The sequence below is a fragment of the Microtus oregoni genome, unplaced genomic scaffold, assembly GCF_018167655.1.
Source record: "Microtus oregoni isolate MIOR12 unplaced genomic scaffold, Mior012 000056F_ref0000123, whole genome shotgun sequence".
Classification (NCBI taxonomy): Eukaryota; Metazoa; Chordata; class Mammalia; order Rodentia; family Cricetidae; genus Microtus; species Microtus oregoni.
Window position 1 is genome coordinate 5,564,513 of NW_024543832.1, and position 25,831 is coordinate 5,590,343.

General features: G+C 41.0%; 1 protein-coding gene across 1 annotated transcript in view; it reads right to left on the reverse strand.

Annotated features, from left to right (window-relative positions):
* The window catches only part of Dnah11 (dynein axonemal heavy chain 11), a 326,474-nt gene that overhangs the window by 194,746 nt on the left and 105,897 nt on the right, over positions 1–25,831 (reverse strand). Inside the window, exons 31-35 of the mRNA XM_041639057.1 lie at positions 22,527–22,658; positions 19,125–19,285; positions 15,516–15,672; positions 14,642–14,787; positions 11,518–11,634 (exon numbers count right to left, since the gene is read on the reverse strand). Of these exons, the coding sequence (XP_041494991.1) occupies positions 11,518–11,634; positions 14,642–14,787; positions 15,516–15,672; positions 19,125–19,285; positions 22,527–22,658 (713 nt within the window). The remainder of the gene's footprint in view (positions 1–11,517; positions 11,635–14,641; positions 14,788–15,515; positions 15,673–19,124; positions 19,286–22,526; positions 22,659–25,831) is intronic.

Below are 25,831 nucleotides of genomic sequence, written 5' to 3' on the forward strand. Positions count from 1 at the left end.
CAATAACATTACTAATTTTTAGATAGTGTACAATCCAAGGGCAGATGTGTAAATATTTTCATGTACACATCTCATCATACCTTACTCACTAACTCCCCCACTACTCTCTCAAACAGACCTGCTTTCATGTCATGTAAGCCTCAATGTTCCTGATGATTAAGGGCTGCTCATCATCAGAAAGCCAATTCATATAGTTCAATAAACCAACAGAATAATGGAAAACATTTAAAAATTAACATCGAAACACAAATGATGCTGCAGTTACTTTACCAAACAATTTATGAAAATGTTAAAAAAATGAAACTCTAAGACCCGAGTGAAAGAAGCGCATGAAATAACTGGTGTCAGAAATGTGAAAATATTGGCGCAGTGCACAGCTCTCCAGCAAGTGTGTTCTGAGCTGGCACATTCACCGCTAGGTGGGCATTTGCTGAAGAAAAGGAAGCAAGGAATTGCTGTGCTAGAGAAAGCTGTTATTATGAAGAGGGGAAAAATTCAACATGAGGTGTTAGACTATTTGATGAACATTAGGGAACAGAATTAAATACTCATTTTGCATTATCTACCAATGTTTTCTTTGTATGAATTATATTTTTAAAGTAATATGATAAAATTAGAGTAAAATGTAAATGAATTATGAATAAATATAAAATGGATGGACAAGCTTAAAAGAATGAAAGGAAATCACACTAAAACTATGAACATTCTTATAATCTAATGTAAAGGGCATTTAATTCTTTTGGAAGCATGCTAAGTAGTTAAAGACACACTGTCAATCCTAAAGAACCCCTAAAAGTCAACTGCTAAGCCATTAGATTAACCTTATGGACGAAGAGGAAGTTGTACAGCACCAATTATTGCTACCATGTGTGAAATTGGGGACATCCTTGCAGATAATATGATGAACGAACGCATGCTAAAACAATTGTTAGACCAGACCACAGGAAGAACTACAGAAAAGATACAGATCATCAAAACCAACCCAGAGACAAAGAAAGTCTTCATCACTCCATATCCATTGAAGAAGCTCACTACTGGAAATACCTCCAGAAAAGATACAGATTATCAAAACCAACCCAGAGACAAATAAGTCTCCATCATTCCATATCTACTAAAGAAGCTCACTACTGGAAATACCTCCAGAAAAGATACAGATCATCAAAACCAACCCAGAGACAAAGAAAGTCTCCATCACTCCTTATCTATTAAAGAAGCTCACTACTGGAAATACCTCCAGAAAAGATACAGATCATCAAAACTAACCCAGAGACAAAGAAAGTCTCCATCACTCCATATCTATTAAAGAAGCTCACTACTGGAAAGATCCCATGAAGAAAAATCTTGGTCCAGATGACTTCACTGGTTAATTCTGTCAAATACTTTAGCAATAAACAATAGCAACACTACACAAAGTCTTAGAGAACAGACGGCTCAGCAACTAATGTCATGTCGTCAGCATTACTCTGATGCCAAAATCAGAGATTACAAAGCAAACACTAGAGACCAATGTCCTCTGTAGTACAGAACTTTAAAAATCTCTAAAAAAAATTTACAGCATATAAAATTCAGCAAAACATATAAAAACAATGCCTCTTGAGTAAATGAGATCTGTCCCAGGAACATTAGGGTTAAAGGGCTGCTTATCATCATCAAGTCAATTAATATAGTTCAGTGAATTAACAGAATAATAGAAAACATTTAAAAAGCACTAAAATAACAAAATCTTTTGAAGAGAAAACATGCTTGAAAAATATCCGAGCTTTGTCTAAGTAAGCTTCCTTGATTAGAATATTAAAACAACAAAATGAAATATCCCCAAGAGTTGATAAATTAATTACAGTTCATGATATTTAAAACTTTTATCTTTGAGGAACACAAAGTAAGAAAAAAACTTTATACTGTATGTTATCTAATAAAGGAGCTGCATGTGCAATATGTGCACACACACACAGGGAATGAGTAATAAACACATGAAAACATACTCAATACCATGAGATTTTATGAAAATACAAAGCAAATTCATAGTTATACACTAATGGATCAATTATATCAGCTAAAACTTGCCAACAAATGTCATAGTGTCAGCATTGCTAGCAATGACAAGAGCACAAAACAACGGAATTCTCACTCAAAAATGGTGAAAGTATAAAAGGAGCCCAATGGTGTTAGAAACATTGCACATATTGTCTATGTAAAGCATACATTTGCCACATGACCAATAGATATACACTTGAAAGAAATGAAAATGTGTTCATGCAAAGATTTGCACACAAAGTCAGTGCAGCTTCATTTACAAAGGCTCCAGACTAGAGTTACAGAAAATGCCTAGCGCCTGGAGACTCAATGAGCAGCTTCTATCACGTCCACAGGAGAACACTCAGTGATTAAAATCACAAGCTTCTCATCAGCCCAGAATCTTGGACCAGTCTCAGAACCAATAGTTCAGGTAGTGATGGTAGTGACGCCAGACAGCAGTAAGAAAACTGTGTGTGGGTTCATTACAGCAAGACTCCCCTGGTACCTTAGAGAACCTCCTGCTCTTGAGGTAAACCAATCAAACACTCACTCATGATAAATCATAAGGAAACCAATTCTAAAACAATTCCTTCGTATTCATAGAATTTTATGACTTATTAAAGACGAAAGCTAATTTATACACTTTATAAATTATATAATTTATAATTATAAAATATATAAATTTATTTATTTTCCTTTTAAATTTTTTTGTTGATTTTATTGAGCTATACATTTTTTTCTGCTCCCCTCCCTGCCTCTCCCCTCCCTCCCTCTCTCCTCCCTTTCTACCCTCTCCCATGGTCCCCATATTCCCAATTTATTCAGGAGATCTTGTCTTTTTCTATTTCCATGCAGATTAGGTCCATGTATGCCTCTCTTAGGGTCTTCATTATTGTCTAGGTTCTCTGGGATTGTGAATTGTAGACTGGTTTTCTTTGCTTTATTCTAAAAGCCACTTATGAGTGAGTACATATGATATTTGTCTTTCTGGGTCTGGGTTACCTCATTCAATATGATGTTTTCTAGATCCATTCATTGGCCTGCAAATCTCAAGATGTCATTATTTTTTTCTGCTGTGTAGTACTCCATTAAGTAAATGTACCACATTTTCTTATCCATTCTTCAGTTGAAGGGCATTTAGGTTGTTACCAGGTTCTGGCTATGACAATCAATGCTACTATGAGCATAGTTGAGCACATGCCCTTGAGGTATGATTGAGCATCCTTTGGACATATACCCAAATGTGGTATTGCTGGGTCTTGAAGAAAGTTGTTTCCTAATTTTCTGAGAAATTGTCATACTGATATCCAAAGTGGCTGTACCAGCTTGAACTCACACCAGAGATGCGAGGGTGTTCTCTTTACCCCACAACCTCTCCAGCATAAGTTGTCCTCAGTGTTTTGATCTTGGCTATTCTGATAGGTGTAAGACGGAATCTCAGAGTTCTTTTGATTTGCATTTCTCTGATGGCTAAGGATGTTGAATATCTTCTTAAGTGTCTTTCAGTCATTTTAGATTCCTCTTTTGAGAGTTCCTTGTTTAGCTCTGTAACCCATTTTTTATTGGATTATTTGTTCTTTTGATGGCCAATCAGGAGTTCTTTTATATTTTAGAAATTAACCCACTGTCTGATGTGAAGTTGGTGAAGATCTTTTTCCATTCTGTAGGCTGCCATTTTGTCTTGTTGACCATGTCTTTTGCTTTACAGAAGCTTCTGAGTTTCAGGAGGTCCCATTTATCAATTGTTTCTCTCAGTGTCTGTGCTACTAGGGTTATATTTAGGAAGTGGTCTCCTGTGCCAATGCATTCAAGTGTACTTCCCACTTTCTCTTCTATGAGGTTCAGTGTGGCTGGCTTTATGTTGAGGTCTTTGATCCATTTGGACTTGAGTTTTGTGCATGGTGATAAATATAGATTTATTTTCATTCTTCTACATTTTGATTCAGTTATGCCAGCACCATTTGTTAAGTGTGTTTTCTTTTTTCCATTTGATGTTTTTTGCTTCTTTGTCAAAAATCAGGTGTTTTTAGGTGTGTGGATTAATATCTGGGTCTTTGATTCAGTTCCTTTGGTCCTTCTGTCTGTTTTTATGCCAATACCAGGCTCTTTTAAGTATTATAGCTCTGCATTAGAGTTTGAAGTCAGGGATTGTGATGCCTCCAGAAGTTCCTTTATTGTATAGGATTGTTTGGGCTATCCTATGATTTTTACTTTTCCACATGAAGTTTCCTCTTGAAGTCTGTGAAAACTTTGCTGGGATTTTGATGGACATTGCATTGAATATGTAGATTGTTTTTGGTAAGATTGCCATTTTTACTATGTTAATTCTACCTAGCCAAGAATAAGGGAGATCTTTCCTTTTTCTGGTGTCTTCTTCAATTTCTTTCTTCAAAGATTTAAAGTTTTTGTCATACAGGTGTTCCACTTGTTTGGTTAGAATTACTCAGAGATATTTTATGGTATTTGTGGCTATTGTGAAGGGTGTTGTTTCTCTGATTTCTTTCTCAGACCATTTATCATCAGTGTACAGGAGAAATACTGATTTTTTTTTAGTTATATACTGCTTCATTACTGAAGGTGTTTATGAGTTGTTGAAGTTCCTTTGCAGCATTTTTTGGGTCACTTATGTAAACTATTATATCATCAGCAAATATATAAAAAATATATAAAAAATATATAAAAAGAAAAACTTATTTTCTGATTTGTATCACCTTGATCTCCTTTTTTTGTCTTATTTCTCTAGCTAGAACCTCAATGACTATATTGAATAAATATGGAGAGAGTAAACAACCTTGTCTTGTTTCTGATTTCAGTGGGATGGCTTTGAGATCTCCATTTAGTTTGATGTTGGCTATTGGCTTGCTGTATATTGCCTTTATTATGTTTAGGTATGTTCCTTGTATGTCTGCTCTCTCTAAGACCTTTATCATGAAGGGATGTTGTATTTTGTTGAAGGCTTTTTCTGCGTCTAATAAGATGATCATGTGGTTTTGTTTTTTTTTTTCAGTTTGTTTATATGGTGGATTACATTGACAAATTTTCATATGTTCAATCTCCCCTGCATCTCTGGGATAAAGCTGACTTGATCATGGTGAATAATTTTTCTGATGTGTTTTTGGATTCAATTTGCCAGTATTTTATTGAATATTTTTGCATCGATTTTCATGAGTAAGATTGGTCTGTAATATGCTTTCTTAGTAATGTCTTTATGGGTTTGGGTATCACAGAAATTATAGCCTCATAAAAAGAGTTTGGTAATGTTCCTTCTGTTTCTATTGGTGAACAATTTGAGGAGTATTGGTATTAGTTGTTCTTTGAAAATCTTGTAGAATTCTGCACTGAAACCATCTCATCCTGGACTTTTATTGGTTGGGAGTCTTTTGATCACTGTTTCTATTTCTTTAGCAGTTATAGGTCTATTTAATATGCTTATCTGGCCTTGAACTATTTTTGGTGAGTGATATTTATCCAGAAAATTGTCCATTTCCTTTAAAGTTTCCAATTTTGTGGAGTAGAGGCTTTCAAAATACGACCTAATGATTCTCTGAATTTCCTTCGTGCCTATTGTTATGTCCCCCTTTTTATTTCTGATTTTGTTAATTTGGATAGTCTCTCTTTGCCTTTTGATTAGTTTGGATAAAGGTTTGTCTATTTTATTGATTTTCTTAAAGAACCAACTTTTTGTCTCATTGATTCTTTGTATTTTTTTGTTTCTATTTTGTTGATTTCAGCTTACAATTTGATTATTTACTTCTGTCAAGTCCTCCTGTGTGAGTTTGCTTCTTTCTGTTCTAAAGTTTCAAATGTTCTCTTAACTCACTAGTACGAGATTTTTCCAGCTTCTTTACATAGGCCTTTAGCGATATGAACTTTCCTCTTAACACTGCTTTAATTGTGTCCCATAAATTTGGGTATGTTGTGTGGTCATTTTCATTGAATTTAGGAAGTCTTTAATTTCTCCCTTTATTTCTTCCTTGACCCATTGATGATTCAGGTGAACATTATTTAATTTCTATGTGTTTGTGGGCTTTCTAGAATTAGTATCGCTGTTGAATTATCATTTTAAGCTATGGGGATCTGATAAGATACATGGGGTTATTCCATTTTTTTTATATCTGTTTAGATTTGCTTTGCTTCCTAGTATGTGGTCATTTTTTGAGAAGGTTCCATGAGGTGCTGACAAAGTATATTTTTTTAATGTTTGGATGAAATGTTCTTTAGATGTCTGTTAAGTCCATTTGAGTCATAGCATCTGCTAGTTTCCTTATTTCTCTGTTAATTTTCTGTTTGACATACATGTACAGTGGTGAGAGTAAGGTGTTGAATTCTCCCACTTAGTGTGTGTGGTTTAATGTATGATTTAAGCTTTAGGCGTGTTTCTTTTACATATGAGGGTGTCCTTGTATTTGGGGCATAGATGTTCAGTATTGAGATTTACTCTTGATGGATTTTTCCTGTGACAAATATGAACTGTCCTTCTTTGTCTCTTTTTATTGATTTTAGTTTGACGTCTATTTTGTCATATATTAGGATAGCTACACCAGCTTATCTGTTAGGTCCGTTTGATTGGAAATTTTTTCCCGACCCTTTACTCTGAGACAATGTCTGTCTTTGAGGCTTGTTTCTTGTACACAGCAGCAGAAGGTTGGATTTTGTTTTTGTATTCAATCTGTTAGCCTGTGTCTTTTTATAGGTGAGTTGAGTTCATTTATATTAAGAGATATTAATAACCAATGATTGCTAACTCCTGTTATGTAAGTTTTCATTGTTGATGATGTTAGTGTGTGTGTTTTTCCCTTCTTTCAGCTTTGCTGCTGTGAGATCACCAATTGTCTGTGTTTTTGTTGGTGTAGCCAACTTCCTTCAGCTGGAGTTTTCCTTCTAGTACTTTGTGTTAGGGCTGAGTTTGTGGCTAGGTATTGGTTAAATCTGGTTTTGTCATAAAATATCTTGTTTTGTCCATCTATGGTGATTGAAAGTTTTGTTGGGTATAGTATTCTGGGCTGGCATCCGTGGTCTCTTAATGTCTGCATAATGCTTGACTAGGACCTCCTAGCTTTCATTGTTTCCATTGAGAAGTCAGGTGTAATTCTGATAGGTCTGCCTTTACATGTTACTTGGCCTTTTTCCCTTTCAGCTCTTAGTAATTATTCTGTATGTTTAGTGTTTTGATTATTATGTGTGGAGGGGACTGTTTTTTTTTATTCAGTCTATTTGGTGTTCTGAAAGTTTAATGTATCTTCATATGCCTATGTTTCTTTAGGTTGAGAAAGTTTTATTTTACGATTTTGTTAAATATATTTTCTGTGCTCTTAAGTTGGACTTCTTCTCCTTCATCTATTCATATTATTCTTAGGGTTTGGTCTTTTCGTGGTGTCCCATATTTCCTGGATATTTTGTGTTAAGCTTTTGTTAGATTTAATGTTTTTTGATTGATGAGTCTATTTTCTCTGTTGTATCTTCAGCGCTCGAGATTCTCTCTTTCATCTCTCTCTTTTTTTTTTTTTTTTTTTTTGGTTTTTCGAGACAGGGTTTCTCTGTGGTTTTGGAGCCTGACCTGGAACTAGCTCTTGTAGACCAGGCTGGTCTCAAACTCACAGAGATCCGCCTGCCTCTGCCTCCCAAGTGCTGGGATGAAAGGCGTGCGCCACCACCGCCCGGCTTCTTTCATCTCTTGTACTCTGTTGTTTATGCCGGCATTTGTGGTTCCTCATTGTTTTCTCAGAATTTCCATTTCTATAATTCCCTCAGATTGTGTTTTATTATCTCCTTTTCAGTTTCCAAGTCTTGAATAGTTTCTTTCATATGTTTGATTTCTTTTTATTGGTTTTCTTTAAGGGCTTGTTGATTGATGTCTTCCAATTTTTTGTTTGTCTGTTCCTCCATTTCTTTGAGGGAATTTTTCATTTCCTCTTTAAGGGCCTCAAACTTTCCCCCGAAGTTATTTTTTAGGGCATTTTCTTCTGTTTCATCTATATTTGGTTGTTCAAGTCTTGTTGTTGTGGGGCCCCTAGTTTTTATTGGTGTCATGTTGTTTTTTGTGGTATTAAATGTATTGTTACCTTTTCCACCCATCTTTTCCTCTGACTGGTGTAGTTGGGGTTGTCTGTGTCTCTAGTGATCAATCTTCTAGGTGCCAGTCGATCCAAGGCTTAGATGGTCGCTCCTTGGAGCCACAGTTCCAGTCACCTCATAGGTTGCTCCGTGTTCCTGAAGGTTGCTCAGCAGTCCTAGGAGATTTCTCTGTAATACCAGAGATTGTTTTGGCCTGCTTCCATGGTGGTTGCTTGCTTGGGGCTTCTTCTGCTAGGTTACTGCCTTGGGCCTGCTCTTTTCCTCTGGAGGTTGTTGCCTCATGCCTGCTGGGTCAGAGGTCACTGACTCAAACCTACTTCTGTGGAGGTCGCTGCCTCAGGCCTGTTCTCACAGATGTTCCTGACTTGGGCCTGTTCGCCCAGCAGTCACTCCTGTGGAGGTCACTGCCTGCTCAGTGCTGTCTTTTCTAGTAGCTATGTCAATACTTTTGAACACTGGAGCCCAGGATGCAGTCAAACAGGGAAATTTACTTTTTTTTTTTTTACACAAAGATTAGATTTTGACTATTTTATCCTGCAGAGGTGGTCAATAGTTGAGTGTATACCTGTCAATACTGAGACATTGCTTGCAGAGCACAAGAATGGCCAAGGGATGCTCAGCATCATTTTAGAAATTGTTGGAAACTCAATTCTAACCCCAAGCTGAAACTCACTGAAAGATTGTATGTTTGTGTTCATGTGAGTACACATGAACATGTAGAACATACGTTGATGTGTGTAGAGGCCGAAGAATAACCACTGAAGCCATCGTCTCTTACTGTCCCAGGACTAGCCTTGTAGGCTAGGCTGGCTAGCTAATGACCCCCAGTATCCAGAATGAAAAACAAATACAATCCAGAGACACACTGATTTGGAACATGCAGAGGAATAATGACAGGAAAAAGTCTTCCTTTTCTGTAATTAAACCTTGCGTGTACATACATTCAGGTTGTACAATTCATATATTAGAATAGCCTTGACAGGCAGCATTGGTTATTGTTGTGTGGTGACTGTGGGCTTGAGGTGGGCATGTTATATGTTCAGAACCAAGACTGTAGTGGTGTTTGAAGTGCATAGTGGATCTGGGGTTGAGTTTGGGCCTTGCACATCCAGAAACTTTTACTGTTGCTGATTTTTTCATGACCTTACATTCAGTTACCTGAACCCCTAGAGAGTCATGGCCCACAGTTGAAGAAACTGGGATTGACGTGAACTTCATGAAAGATAAATGTAACCCTTAGTCAGAGAGAGTCATGTGGAATGGAGGGATTGGTTGCTAAGCAGTTCAAGGGAACTCCGGAGAGTTTAGGAATTTCTTTTCAGTTTTGACCTTTGTGCTGCTCCACCAGCTCTTCACTGAAGTGGAGGCGTGCTAGCGTACCCAGTTACACCTGAAGTGGAGGCGTGCTAGCGTACCCAGTTACACCTGAAGTGGAGGCGTGCTAGCGTACCCAGTTACACCTGAAGTGGAGGCGTGCTAGCGTACCCAGTTACACCTGAAGTGGAGGCGTGCTAGCGTACCCAGTTACACCTGAAGTGGAGGCGTGCTAGCGTACCCAGTTACACCTGAAGTGGAGGCGTGCTAGCGTACCCAGTTACACCTGAAGGAAGTGATGGAGAAGATATGAGAAGAAGGCTCATAGGGAATCACACTGTTAGGCGGTATGGCCTTATTGGAGAAATTCATTTCCTGCTGCCTGTGGATAAAGATGTAAAACTCTCAGCTACCTCTCCAGCACCATGTCTGCCTGCATGCCAGCATGCTTCCTACTATGATGATAACGAATTAAATCTCTGAACTATAAGGTAGTTCAATGATCAATGGGTTATGCAGATGCCCCTGCAGGTCCTCCTACATAGGCAGCCCTTAGTGTGTATGTTGGCTGCGTATTTGGAGAAAGTAGGTCCACAATGTGTTTGGGGAACTGTTGACAGATATTTCTGTCCCACCTGTTGGCTTCCAAATAACCACACAGAGACTTATTAATTATGAAAGCTCAGCCGATAGGTCAGACTTGTTACTAAGTTGCTCTTACAGCTTGAATTAAGTCATCTTTATCAATCTACATTTTGTCTTGTGACTTATTCCCTTTACTCCGCAGTGCCCATGCTGCTTCCTCTCCACCTGGCTAGCGACTCTGTGCATCTCCATCCTGCTTGTTCCCAGCATTCTCTGCCCTGAAAATCCTGCCTAGATATTGGCTGTTCAGTTTTTTATTAAATCAGTCTAAGCGACATATCTTCACAGATTATCCCACAACAGGGAACAGTTTAGCCACTGTCCTAGGGTTCTACTGCTGTGAAGAGACACCATGACCCCAGCAGCTCTAATCAAAGACAACACTCAACTGGGACTACCTTATAGTTCAGAGATTTAATTCGTTATCATCATAGCAGGAAGCATGCTGGCATGCAGGCAGACATGGTGCTGGAGAGGTAGCTGAGAGTTTTACATCTTTATCCACAGGCAGCAGGAAATGAATTCCTCCAATAAGACCATACCGCCTAACAGTGTGATTCCCTATGAGCCTATTGGGGCCATTTCCATTCAAACCACTGTAGTCACTAAAGTGTTTGCCACACAAAGTTGAGGACCTGAGCTCACTCTCCGTCACCCGGGGCAAAGTGAGCTGTGGAAGTACACACTTGCAATCCTAGTGTTTGGGAGGTAGAGACAGGAGGATGCCCCAGGCTTGCTAGCTGAGAGATCTTGCCTTAAAAAGTTAGCTGGAGGATTTGAGGAAGATACCCATTGTCAACCTCTGAGTCTACATGCACACACACAGACACCCAAAGAATCTATTTTGGGATTATAACTAGAAACAAGAATAATTTTAATAAGGATAAATGTTTATAGCTTGCCATTTCAATATCACAAAAACAAAATTAAGCCTGCCAAACCAGGCAAGATGATCAAGAAAATAAAGATGAGCTATAAGAGGAATGATTTTGAAGTTATGTAAAATGGTATTTCCAAAGAATTTTCAGTAGTATGATAAAATATGCATGTCAAAACATTACAAGAATGAAAGCAAATAAAATCATGCTTAATATATCTTAACTATATAAATATAAAGAAGAGACCAGAAAACTACAACAATCTATTAAGATTGTCCAGTTGGTAAAAACTACTCTTTATACATTTCTGTATTTGCCAGATATTTTATAATTTTTGAAAATTCTGATTACAATGAAATATCTTAGTGAAAAAATAATATTAAATACTTGAAATTACTGCATAGCTTTTACTTACAGATTTGAGTGCCAGTCTCAATACACACAGGTGCATTTAGCATGGAGAAAATTATCTCCATGAAGGGATTGCAAGAGATAAGTTTTCCATAGGAAATTAAACTCTCTGGTATCAGAGCAAAGCGACCTTAGGTGGCAGAAGCGCGCCAGATTGAGCTGCGAGGCAAGCACTTGCCTGAACAGAGCTTTGAGATTTTCTGGTAATTCAGTTCGGCCAGCATAGCCTGGGTTCATAGTAATAAATATTCCAACTGATGGCTTCAGCAGGACGGTCTCTCCAAGAAATACAAATCTGCCATAAAAGGAACATTGATGGAATTAAATGTGTTCACTGAATATGAATGCACATCGACAATGTGAGCCACTGCAAAATGCAAATGTGTTCGAACGCTGTTTTTCCTGGGCTATTTTCTTTAAGATTCATAAGCACACACATTTTGAATGTTTTGAGCATTTATAAAAAATACCCTCCCTTTCTCTCCAGAACCACAATATGGGATTTTTTTGTGGTGGGGAGGGTTGCAAAGCCTAAAATAGAAAAATGAAAGGTTGAATATTTAACATGTAATGAAGTAAATTTACTTTCAGTTCCTTAAATGGAACACTACATAGAGAATGTACTTGCTAGCAAGACTAAGGGACTCCCAGTTCATCTGTTTGCTTACCTACCTGCCCTCCCTTTTATTCAGTAAATCTCTACTAAACATCTATGTAAGGTAGGACAGTGTGGTGGTCAGGACAGCAGGACAGTGGGGCGGTCAGGAGAACAGGACAGTGTGGTGGTCAGGATAATGGGCTGTGCTGGAGTCAGAGCTCAGAGCCATCTATGCCACACATGAGGCCTGTCATCATGCTTTCTTTGTTCCAATTTTCTCATTTAATAAAATGGGAGAATAATCTCAGCTCCATGTGAGGACTTGAAAGAATATGAATAAACATGGTTAACAGCACACTGCGGGGACCCAGTATACTCAATAGATATTAGCTATGACTGCTGCCATCATTATGCCAATGCTGAGGTTTTCTGGTTTTCCAGAAAAATTTAAGAGGACCCAGTAAGACTGCTGTTGACCAGGCCAATGGAATGGTAACCAACAAAGATGTGAATGCAATAGCTTTTAGACAGGGCTGGGAAGACAAAAATCTAAGGAGTCTCAGCAAGATTTCATGGAGAAAGGGGAAGGATGAGCAATCTCAGAAGAGAAGTGGCAAGGATGAGACACAGATGCCTAGTGTAATGGATTAAATAAAGATGCTGCAGGTTCCTGAGTGGCTGAAGCAGGCAGCGGGCAGGGGGTCCTGAGAGCAGCCAGTCCCAGGCGGGGACAGCACACAAGACCACATGGAGAGACAGATGGATGGACAAGCCATGAGACCATGCCACAGGTCTCCGTAGGCGGCTGGTCCCAGGCAGGGAGCCACACAGAGGGGCGAGAGACAGAGACATGGATAGGCATGCTATGCAGAGTGAGGTGGGATATTTATTTAGTGGGTTATGGAGGGGAAAGGGAGAAGGGGAGAAAAGGAGAGAGAGAAAGAGAGAGAGAGAGAGAGAGAGAGAGAGAAACAGAAGAGAGGAAGGGGAGAAGTGGGGAGAAGGGACAGACAGAAAGAAGCTGCCCCTTTAAGAGGGAGATGGAAAAGGGAGGGACTCAGGCTGGAAGCTGAAGATCAGCTTGCCTCAGCAGACTGTGAGGGAGTGGGAGTGACTTGAATCTTAAAGGGACAGGACAGATCATTACACCTAAGGCTTTTGGACTTGACTACCAGGCAGCTAACAGTTGGTGATTTTTCAAATGGTCCAGATTAAAATGAAAAATCAGGATTTCCCCAAATATCAAGCAAGTGAAGGCAGGGAAGTCCAGCTGGGCCTGCGCAGAGGGGAGGTGAGTGTGGCCTGTGTAGGCGCCTTGTAGCAGACACAGCAGTGATGGCCTCCAGTTAAAGTGAGGAGCCTCCAGCAGGTGGATCCAGTAGGGTTCTCAGCTCTGTGGCTACCTGTGGTTCGATCACTTAGATCCTGCAAGGTAGAGGGAACTTAACTTAAGGGATCATGAAGGAGCCTTGCAGTCAGTTTGTGAACTAGCCTAAGGAAGAAGAGAAAGGGCTCAGACCAGGCAGAGGCACCACCCAGGGAGTGAGCAAGTGCCCAGGAAGTGACTCCATTACATAAATCTGCATGACAAAGGATGGCCTTGGATGGCCTCTGATTCCACAGATAAAAGCCAAATATGGCTGGGGATCAAAGAGAAAAGACTCCAACTTTCTAACCCAGCATTAGAGGTGGGATGGGTGAGGCACCAGGCATCCCATCGGATGTTAGAAGCTGACACAGGGTGTGCACAGCTCTGAGAGAGGAGCTGAGGTAGGAATCCTGAACAAGATGCCCTAGAAGAAAGAGATGACCAGGCTAGACACACACAGCTGTGTTCCTGGAGGCAGACTACTGAGAGTGAGACTCCTGTGCCCTGTCAGGCTTATTTTCAAGGTTTAGTCATCAAACTCCAAATGCTGGCCATGCTTTGCTTTTGGAATATGGTATCACAGGGAAAAAAGAGTACATCCCAGAAATACCTAGGAAGGTTTTGTGCCCAATCCCTAGAAGATCATTAAGGGATGGAATCCCAATGAAGTGGGCAGAAAGTCCAGGACAGGGACTTGGGTGTAATAAATGAAAGAAACTTAGGAGTCCTCAAGTGGGCTCTGGAGGTGCCATATGCAGCAGTTTGCAGAAGTCTAAAAGGTGAAAGGAGATGAAGTATAGGCGCCTAGGAGAGAGTGCATGGAGGTGGTGAGAGCTAAGGGTGTTAGATAAAGTCATAGAGGAGAAAGTGGAGAGGAAAGATCTGTCACCACTGACCCCGTGATATCTAGCATCAAAACCCATAGCTAACACTGACATGGGGCCACTGAGTCCCAGAACCTTGTCAAAATCCTTTCCATCAAATACCACGGGGCTCTGGAAGGAGGTTCTGTATTATGAGGCCAGAGGGAACCAGGAAATGAACAGTGTGAGGAAAAGAACAGTGAGAGGGGAGGTGTACCACTTCTTAGGTGAAGCAAATGCAAGACTTGGCAGAAGGCAAAGAAAGATGAATACTGAAGCCTCCTCACTGACCTCCATACAAAACAGTATGTAAAAATGGATGGTGAGTTATTCAACATTACAATTCAAATTATTTTATCTATTTTATGTGGTAGAGAAAAACAATGCAATACTGAGAAGATTAACCTTATCTTCTGATTGTGTGTGGGAAAAATAAATAGAACACAGATAAAAAGGAAAGCCATGGGCTTACCTCCTTTTCCCATCTCTGATGGCATCCTGGACCATCTTCACCTGCACTGCGACCACGGACAGGACCTCCACCGCAATGCGGTTGAACTCATCGAAGCAGCCCCAGGCTCCCGTCTGCACCAGACCTTTATAGATGTTTCCTATGGACTACAAGGAAGTGGCATGCTCAGAGTGAAACAGAGGGTTTGGAGCACTTACAGGTGAGTCAGCCGTGATCTGGAATCCAAAGTACTCCAGAATCCAGGGCATCTGGGTGCCACCATGACATCACATGCGGAAACATTTCCCAGAATCCAGGGCATCTGGGTACCACCATGACATCACATGCGGAAACATTTCCCAGAATCCAGGGCATCTGGGTACCACCATGACATCACATGCGGAAACATTTTCCAGAATCCAGGGCATCTGGGTGCCACCATGACATCACATGTGGAAACATTTCCTAGAATCCAGGGCATCTGGGTACCACCATGACATCACATGTGGAAACATTTCCCAGACTCCAGAGCTCTGGGTACCACCATGATATCACATGTGGAAACATTTCCCAGAATCCAGGGCATCTGGGTACCACCATGACGTCACATGTGGATACATTTCCATGCCATGAATTTCGCTTCATGCACAGGATTATTGAAACGATCAAGTAAAATCATTTTAAGTCTGTAGTAGGTGTCCTCATAATACAAATAAATCACATATTTAGATTTGGACTACAGATCTATACTACCATGAGGGTACTATATATAGCAAAACCTGAAAATTTCAGAAATGAGAAGACCTCGCAGCTCCAACCATTTCAGAAAAGGTATATGGCTCTTTCCAATTAGGATTGATGCTGTTAGAACACATTTTATGTTTTAATAACTCACCCTGTAGTCCATTTGCTCTGAACAGTTGAATACATAAACCATCATGCCCAGGGCACGGCCAAGGTCTTTGGTGGTTTCCGTTTTGCCTGTTCCAGCTGGGCCGGCCGGCGCTCCGCTCATGGTCAGATGGAGGGACTGCGTTAAAGTGATGTAACACCTTTGCACAACCAAACACAAATACAGAGCTTGAGCCTCTGCTCTCAGGACACATTGGGAGGAAATGTTTTTCTCTTAAAAAGTAGTTAGGGGCTGGAGAGATGCCTCAGAGGTTAAGATCACTGTTCTTCCAAAGGTCATGAGTTCAATTCCCAGGAATCACATGGTTGGCTCACAACTATCTATACTATAATCTGGTGTGCAGGCATACATGCAGGCAGAACACTGTGTACATAATAAATAAATCTTTCTTTAAAAAGTACTTAAGAAGTCAAGGCCTAGAACACAATGGAAGCAAAACCCACCAGTGAACTTCTGGTTTGTTCACGGCAACCATGTGGCAGCATTCTAGGCTGCTCGCTTCAAACAACTGAAATGCGCTATTTTATTTGTTCACTCTCCAGTCCCAAGAGCTGTGCATTCGAATGCAAACACCTTTCTCTTGGATGTAATTGAATCTCTGATACTTCTAGGAGAAGATTCTATTAATATGGCAGACAATGCTTCAAACTGATTATCGTAGGGGTAGGGAGGTCTGGGATAATGATGATGATGAGTTAAATAGGATCACATTAAATTGCAGTGTAACAAATACACTAAGAGCTGAGATAAACAAGTATGCAAATATGTGTGCCTCTTGCAATGCAGAAGGTGGGTGTGATGACACAGCACTATACCGATGGAGCACCATAGTCAATACATTTTAGAATTCCATCTGGAGTGTGCTGTGCATGCATTTAGGTCATGATGCTTATTTGGGTAGGGAGGGCCCAGAGGTACTGAGACTAAAGTCTCACCCAAAGAACAGAACTTAGTATTTGCAAAAGTCCTAACATATGACAAGGGCCTCAGATTGCTGATGACCTTCACTTGGGTCTCCATGTTGTTTTTGTGTTAGTGCAGACAGTGATGGTGATAGAAAGATGCATGCTGGGAGATGAGGGATTAAAATCTAGTTTGTGGGTTATCAGATATCGATCTTAAGTCCTCTGACCTCAGCATCCTAATGCCTCTTATCCACAAAGTGTGCGTTGCTGCAGGGCTTCATGAAGACAGTCAAAGGGAAAAGTCCCCAAGAGTTCAAAGCACCATGCCAATAGAAACAAGCAGAAAACAGTCCACTGCCCTTCCATCAGATGTAGGTTGAAGAGCATCTCACACCGAAGGAGCAGAAAGGCTCTTACACAAGGGCCGAGCCCTCTTTATGCACTTGTGTCTGTAATTTCAGGTTTGGGTCAAACATGGCCACCTATATCTGTACTTCCTCTGTCTGCCAATAGGAGGAGTCAAATGTCCAAGCTCCAACCAATGTGATAGGTCCAGAAATGGCGTTTCGAGGACACCTGCTGGAGGTCATTTGCTCTGGGCTTTCTTTCCACTGAGTGAAGCAACCATGGAAGCCGTGTTCAGCTTGTTACCCACCTCATGTGAACACCCAAAAGTTTTGGGCTTCTCCTAAGGACAACTTAGCCAGCATGCTCACCACCACAGCCATGGCAGCGCCAGTTTGTCAGTGGCAAGCTGGTCAAGCTGGCTCTGACTCTGAGGGTGTGTGGGAGGACACAACACGCCCCACCTAGTTCCCAAAGGGATGTTCACATCAAATGTCAAATGAGACCAAATGGGTGCATTTAGAGGATATCGTCAGACAAAGGATAAAAGGGAATTAAACACAACTAGCCCCTCCCCCCAGCATTACCTGCACTACTGCAAGAACAGACTTCCAAATGAACTACATAGAGAGTTTTAATTCAAAACTTACTAAGCAACCAGCTTTTACATATCAGAGTAATTTACAATTTGCCCTCTTTTCTCCCGTACCTTCACCTCTCTTCTCTCTTTCTAGCGGCTTGCATACATTAGCTGTGACTACTTTATGATGAGTACTGTACATCAATGAATGAGGGAAGGCACTGGACAGGTTTAGGTAGTGAGAAGCTAAGGAGAATGATTTAGACAGTCCCAGAAGCCGTGTGTGTGTGTGTGTGTGTGTGTGTGTGTGTGTGTGTGTGTGTAAATGATGAATTCATAACGCTAGTCTGTACATGAACAACCCCAAAGCTATAGAGAGAATCCCACCAGCCTCTCCAGGGCAATGCCGCCACATAGCCATCTTCTAATTTGTCTCTACTTTGGTGGTAGAAAGTAGTAGGAGCGCTGAAGTAGGACTGTCCCTCGTAAAGGCCAACAATTAAGTGTTTTTTCATACCACATAACTTAATGGGAATCGGAACCCTAATGAAAGAATTCCCATCCATACAACATCTTTACCTCTACACCATTCCTTTTATCTTTGGAGTGTTAGCAGATAGCAATTGCATTTTTGGCAGTAGTCTGTGGGTCCTCTGGTTTTCTTGGACCACTGTGCTGTCTTCTGGCCTTGAACACAGACAGGCTTCTGCCTACTTCGGGACTTCTGTAAGCTTTGTCTCTGACTTTCTACCCTAAAATCTGTATGCAGCTGATTCTGTGTCCACAATTGGGTCTCGGCTCTAACACAGTCTACATAGATATTGATCCCAAGTCTAAAATACTCTGAAACCTGTCTTTGAAGAATTTGAGAGACTGAATTTTCAGATTGGAGAGTCTACACAAATATTTCAAAATTAAAAAATATCCGGAATCGGAAATATTTCTGAACCTAAGCGTTTCAGATGGGGAAGCTTAACCAGCAGGAGACTATTCCCTGCAGACTCTTTCCGCTGTCAGTCTGCTGCTCCGACTGCAGCCTAAAATAAATGCTGTCATTTCTCCTCACACATCACCTTTCCCCTGAACCCGACGAGTGCCACGGCAGATACCGCGTGGACAGCACAGAGCATTCCCCCGGAACCCGACGAGTGCCATGGCAGATACCGCGTGGACAGCACAGAGCATTCCACCCGAACCCAACAAGCGGACAGCAGATACTGCGTGGACAGCACAGAGCATTCCACCCGAACCCAACAAGTGGACAGCAGATACTGCGTGGACAGCACATCCCCTGAACCCGATGAGTGCCACGGCAGATACCTCGTGGACAGCACAAAGCCCAGCACTTCATAAATACCTGGCAACTCAGCTAAGCAGCCTGAAGGCCCTCCCTCTGCTTGTATGAAGAAAAATAAAGTGATTTGAGCTATCCTCACCACGCCAGTCCTTCCACAAAGGCTGATGGCAGAGAGAAGTGAGCAGAATGGTCTCAGGAGCAACCAGGCTTCCAAACCACACTAATCCATGAATGCTTTTTCCACTTGGTACTGTTTGGCTTCGGCAATTCTGTTTCTCTAACTCAATTTTCTTATTTTGCCTCTGGGATGAACACTCGGTGTCTATTTCCATGCTGTTTTTATCGATAGCTTCCCAATTTGCTCATCAGTTCCTCTCAACCCCCTTCCCGTTCTCACACACAGCTCTCCACACAAAAGGACAGTGGGGTTTGGTTTCCCATCCGTGGGAAGTTGGATTTGTTACCTGTCAGTGAGGGGAGTGATCACCAGTCGAGGACTGTTTCCCAAGTATTCGTAGAAGTACCGGAAGTGTGCGTCACAAATATCAACGGAGCAGTGCTTCTGAGCCTCCTCCCACTGGTGCCGGAGTTGAGACAGCCAGGCAAAAGCATGGGGGCTGGCAACCTATAACCATTGCACAGTCTTAACATGCCGGACCCCAGTGGTTCTGAGGCAGCAAACTGATTAATCTCACCCCTTCTGATGCCTCACATCCCTAAATCCTCCAGGAGACACTCTCTTGCATGCTGCTGCAGCTCCCAGCCACATTACTAACTGGGGATATGTGTGCAATGAAAATCTTCACAGTACCAGTGTGCTCAAGCAATGTTTTTCCTTTTATGAGCCACCCAGGGGCTAGTAAGTTTTGTATCTCTATGCACATATAACTGAAATCCAATGAAAAATTTATTTTCTGTATTAAAATTACACATAATCCATAATTTCTGCACATTGAGACACAAACTATGGTTTTGCCAATGTTCATAGTTCAAAACTTGTTACTTCTTTTTTTAAAAATCAGATTACATGATGATTTTATAGGCTACTCTTTTTCCATCTTACCCAATTGTATCTATTTGCTTTCTAGTTTGAAAAAAAAATCTGTCTCTTGTAAGGTGTGGGGGACTTGAAGATTCCCTGGAAGTCGCTTCAAGTCACCAAAATTCTTGCCTCTTAGCTTTCCAAAGACTAGGCAGGAATCAACACTGCATAGACATATATTGTAGAGAATGAAGAAGACCAGTGTCCTTTAGATGAAAACAAGGAATATACTATATGCTTTGATGGTTTAGTGACAAGAATAGTTGCTTTCTAAAGTAAATATATTCTTATAATAATTTATGCTACTGCAAATAAAACATATGGATATATGCGAAAGGGCAAGGTCATGTTAGAAGAGTGAGTTCAACAGCTCCTTACCAAAACGAGAACACACAGTAAGCGGTACTTTGCGAGAACACACAGTAAGCGGTACTTTGTGAGGACTGATCTGAGATCAATAAAGCTATTCCTACTTACTACTCACCAACTAGACCAAGGACTTACGTGTTTGTGTGTGTGCATGTTCATGTGTGTATGCGCATGTGTGGGCCTGTGTGGCCAGAGGTCAACATCAGGTGTTTTCCTCAACAGCTCTCTACTTTGTATTTGAGATAGAACTTCGGGCGAAGCCAGTTCTCAATGCTTTGTCTAGACAGCACCCAGGACGCTCCAGTCTTCACCTTCCTGGTGCTGGGATTACAAGTGCAGCTGCGATCTTGCAGGTCTTGGGTCTGAACTAGGATCCTCTCACTTGCACACTAACTGAGCCATGTCTTCAGTCCTGAAAAGGCACTTTCTTGTATTTCATGGAGAGAATTAAAACACTCCTGATTTCAATAGAGAAATAGTAGGAAAATAACATACTATGTTTTTTGATACAAGCATACAAACTAGGATGGGAATTTTTTAAAAAATAAGATAAACAGGTTTAATTGCATGCTTTACAATTTTATATTTTGCCTCAATTTATCTAGGAATTTTTCTTTATCTTTTTTTTTTTAAAAATTCGCTTTGTGGTGGTTAAGATACCTCTTTTCTGTTTCTTAGGTTTAGTGTTTGTTTCTCTCTTTTTACTTAAAAAATTGTTTTCACACAGTGTATTTTGATCATGTTCTTTTCCCTCTGGGGTAGTTTGAACGCAACTGCCAGACCCGGGATGGCATGTGATAGAACTTTTGGGTCCTAATCGGTGGGACCACTTGAGGGAGGGTTTGGAGGCACAGCTTCGTCAGGGTGGGGGGATGTGACACTGGGGTGGGCTTCGAGCTCTGAGCTTTTTGCAGCCCATGCCTGGCCGGCCAGTCTCAATCTCTCTGTCTCCCTTCAGCCTGTGCTCAGGATCGCATCTCACGCCTGCCTGCTTAAGCTCTGCTTCCGCCTCTGAAGCTGTGAGCAAGCCCCTAACTAACTGCTTTCTCTTGAGTTGTCTCGGTCATGGTGTCTCTTCATAGCAGCAGAAAACTAAGACATTGTCCCCCAAGTCCTTCCAACAGCTCCCCCAAGCTCCCTACTTTATGTTCTTTGCCAACACAAAACCAACTCCATGGTTTTTCTATGGACTTTTTTTTGTGTGTGTTATCAGTCTTTCTTGTTCATTTTGATTTTCATTTGTGTGTTTATGTGAGTTTTATTTTTATTTTTTTGTTTTAATGACAGGAAGGCTGTGGAAGTATTGGATAAAGGGTCGGTCCTACCAGTAAAGCTGTCTGAATCAGACGAGCCAGTTTCTAACATTAAAAAGTAAAAGTACAACTGGGGGGAATAAAGAATGGAGAAAATTCCTTTCATATCAAATACTGACAGCATCTGAGAGGCACAGAGATTTTTAAAAGAGATAGGTGGCAAAAATCATCAAATTAGTCAAAAGATCAAAAAATAGCCTCTTAACAAGGAAAAAACATTGTTTAGCCATGAACAACAGGGAATGGCCAAAGCAATCTAGAATCGTGACCAACACTGAGTTCTTCAGGGTGAAATGGATCAATACTATACAGAGATAAGTTTTTAAAACAAATGTGTGTGTGTGTTTAGTGTATATTTATGTAGTATATGTGTGAGTATACATGTGAGCTTTTGTGTGGGTATATGTGTTTGTGTGCATATACATTTGTGTGTGTACATGTGTTTAGTGTTTGTGTGTAGTATGTGTGTATGTAAGTGCATATGTGTACAGTATATGTGTGTGTTTAGTGTATGTATGTGTGTATGTATATGCATGAGTGTTTATGTGAGCATCTGTGTGTATGTATGTATAATGCATGTGTAGTGTATGTATGTGTGTGTGCATGTGTGTAGGCACATTCATGTCACAGCCCAGGTGTAAAAGCCAGAGGACAATCTTGACCAGTGGTCCTTCTTTTCCACATTATTTGAGACTCTCATGACCACTGTGTCCAGGACAGCTGACATGAGAATTTCCCAGGATTCTCTTCTCTTTGCCTCCCCCTACCATAGGAGCACTGGATTACAGCCAAGTGCTACTATTCGCTGTTGTATGTGGAGACTGGGGATCTGAACACAGGTCTTTAAAGACTGAGCCTGCTTCCCAGCCCTACCCCTTGAGATAGTTGGAATGGCACGCAGTGCTATTGCTGTTGACTGTGTCGTTCGTGGGAGTAGGAGCCAGAAGACACGGCTGTGAATGGCTGTGAAGGTGAAGGCTCTCCCCATGGCCCTTCTGTTTGCACTGTTAGGTGACTTAGTGAACCACTGGGCATCACCAGGGAACTCAGATCTATGGCACCCAAATAACTTCACTGCGACCCTGACAATAAATGTCACCTTCAGGAAACAACAGTAAGTCACTTTCTAGCGGCACACTTGCCTTCTGAGAAATCAGTTTTGCCACCACATCCCTGGCGTGGACATCAATGGTGCAGATGGTCATGATCTTCTGCCGGTCTCCAGGTGAAAGCTCTCCCATAAGAAGTGTGATCAGTGTGTTCAGCTGTGAAATCTAGAAGGATTTGATTGTTTTTAAATATAGAGGAAGCAAAGGTTACACATACAGAGACTAATGGGTCAATACTTGTAAAGAATGTTTTAATTTATAAAACTATCTCAAATTTGTTATCTCAGCTGATTTTCAAAGAACTGTTGAGAGAGACAAACATATTACCCCTCATTCAAGGGAAAGAGTCAGGACAGAGGAGACAAAGTCAGTAAGCTGCCTCTAAGGGCTGAAGCAGGCTTTTCTGGCTACTTTGCATAATACGCCCTAATGATCTTTCATTCAGAACAATAAAATCTAAGGTAAAATAAACTCTTTATAGGTGTAAGAACTAGACAGCAGTTACTTAGAAAAATTTGCCTAACTATTTATATTAAGTTTTGGATATCTATAGTATGATAATGAGAGAATGCTCATAGCTAAGTGTTGCACTTTGCCCCGATCTTTTGATTTATGTTATCAGTCGGGTTTAGACACATCGGCCTTTTAGATCTATATTTTCAAAGCCCTGGCCTTTTCTTTTTGAATGGCAAGCAAGGAATGGAATAACATGAGTGACAATGCACTGAGCCATGTGGGACAGAAAGTACGTCACTCCAGTCAGCAAGAGGCTTATCCTGCTAAGAAATTATTTCTGTGTACACACAAGGACCAAGCAGATGTCATGACAGGCTGCTCAGTCTTCTCTCAGAGATCAGGCCTCAATGTCAGTCTCCTGAGACAGAACACGCAGTTTCTTAGGAAAAGCCATGAATAAAGAACAGTCATTCTCTGGCCCCCTCAACAGCCAGGCCAAGCCAGAGCTCAAGGACAGGGTGCCCCCAATGGAAAACTGCAGTCCTGACTAACCCCTCACTAGCCCGAGCCAATTAAAATATACTAATATGATTTCCACCTGCTTAAGCCAATCATATCTGAAATGACCTAACTTCCTTAGACACTCCCCTCTGTAACGGTTAAAAGAAGCCCCAACCTCCCTTTTGAGGTTGTAGACATCTTGCCTGTGTGTAGGATGGTTGCCCCCAGTGTGCTGGAATAATAATAAAAAGACTCTTTGCTTTTGCATCAGGTCTGGTCTCTTGGTGGTCTTTGGGGGTCCTGACTCTGGGCAGAACAGCTCTCAGACCTGGTGAGTGACTGTTAAACTTGGTTTCCTATGGTAGAGTGGAGAAGTCTATGAAATGACTAAAGCCCTGAGCAGCCCTGAGATTGCTACACAGCTGGACTCTGGGGAAAGTCACATTCTGTAGGAAGAAGGGAGGAGAAAGGCAGGACAATGGTGCCTTTGTCTACACGGCTTACACAAATGAGAAGATGAGTTTCAGAGCACTGACGAAGAACACCGCCCTGTCATCAGCTCACCGAGTCCTACAATCAGTTCCCACCCCTGCCCCATTCTCTACTCATGCTCTGAAGAAGGCAGGCTTGACGATCAGACCATAAGGGCAGTGAACCAGACAATAGGAATGTGCTTACCTATAACATCTATCAATATCCTACCTTACCAACTAGAAGCTTCTGTCACAAGTCTAAACTGCATTACCAGTTCTGGAGCAGGGATTCAAATCTTACAGTATGATATCAGAGAGTGACCTCATTCTCTCTGATTTGGTCTGGCTATTCCTGATAAGTCTGAGGAACTGTGGCCATGCAGGAAGTGTTCTGAGGACAACTGAAGCCAAACATAAAGTCTGGTTTACTCAGAGAAATAAAAACAAGTGTTGGGCATTGTAGCACAGGCCCATAAACCCAGAGAACTGGGAGGTGTGGAAAATTCCTTTATGCTGTGTGAATATATCAGCGTGATTGGTTTAATAAAGAAGCTGATTGGTCAAAAACTGGACAGGTAGAGGTTAGGCAGGACTTGTAGAAAAAAATGAGAGCAAAAGGAGGAGGAGGAAGGAAGAGTCTTCGAATCGTGAGGAGACCCAGAGGGAAGGAGATGAACTTGCCATACTTAGAAAAGGTATTAAGTCACCTAGTAGAATGCAGATAAGTAACATGGGTTAATTTAAAATGTAAGAGTTAGCTAGTAACAAGCCTGAGCTATTGGCTGAACATATATAATTAATAATAAGTCTCAGTGTGGTTATTTGGGAACTGGCTGGCAAGATACAGAAAAGTTTGCCTACAAGGAGGCTGATATAAGAGACTTATTAGTTCATGGAAAACCTGGGCTACAGAGTTAGTTCACTCTAACCTGAGTAAACGTCTCAAACTAGAAAGAGGCCTGGGGATACAGGGCAGTGGTACTTACCTAACATGTACAAGGCCCTATGTTCATTTCCCAATATTACAAAGTAAAAATAACATATGTAAATTAGGCACCAAAATCTGTATCAGCTCTGGTGGCATGTACCTCTATATGCTGAGCTGGCTCTCCAGCCTACATAACTGTCCATGAGCACAGTCTACTGCCTCAACCTGAGACTGAGGGAAGGTTGACAAACACAAATTACATATTGTGTGCACCACAGTAGCTTGGCATGTAAGCTGTGCCATGATTACCACCGCTGATGAATTGTTCTTCGCTAGTGGTTTGCAAGATGCCTTGAGATCTCCTCTCTCACAGATATTAAGAGAACCGTCCATGGGATGCAGAAGCACCAACTATAGTTGCCCATGTTGTTTACGAGGTCTTCAGAATGTATTCATTCATAAAATAGATTTTACACTGTGGTCAATAGTTCTGTGTTTTCTTTACCCACTGCCCATGTGTTTGATGTTTTAAGGGTTCTTCATATCCATAAGATCATATTCATGAGGTCATACCCATGAGGTCATATCTGTGAGGTCATACCCATGAGGTCACATATATTTATTTTCTGAGTTTACTTCATTTCACTGAACATAATACATTTCAGATTCATTCATACTTGCTGTTTTAAGTGGCATGATTTTCTTTTTCTAAGGCTGAATAGTATTTTCTTCTGCGTATGTGTGTGTGTGTGTGTATGTGATAATTTCATTTATCAAGAAAATACAGTTATTTTTGTATCTTGGCTCTTGTGGAATGCAAGGAATCCATCAGACAATGTTATTTTCTCTGGTGAAATAGCTAAGGAAGTGAAAGATCTGTATGCCAAGAACCATGAAGTACCAGCAAAAGTAAAATTTAAAGACATGTAAATATGTCCCATACTCACGGGTTGGAATAATTCATATTTCCTAAATGCCTA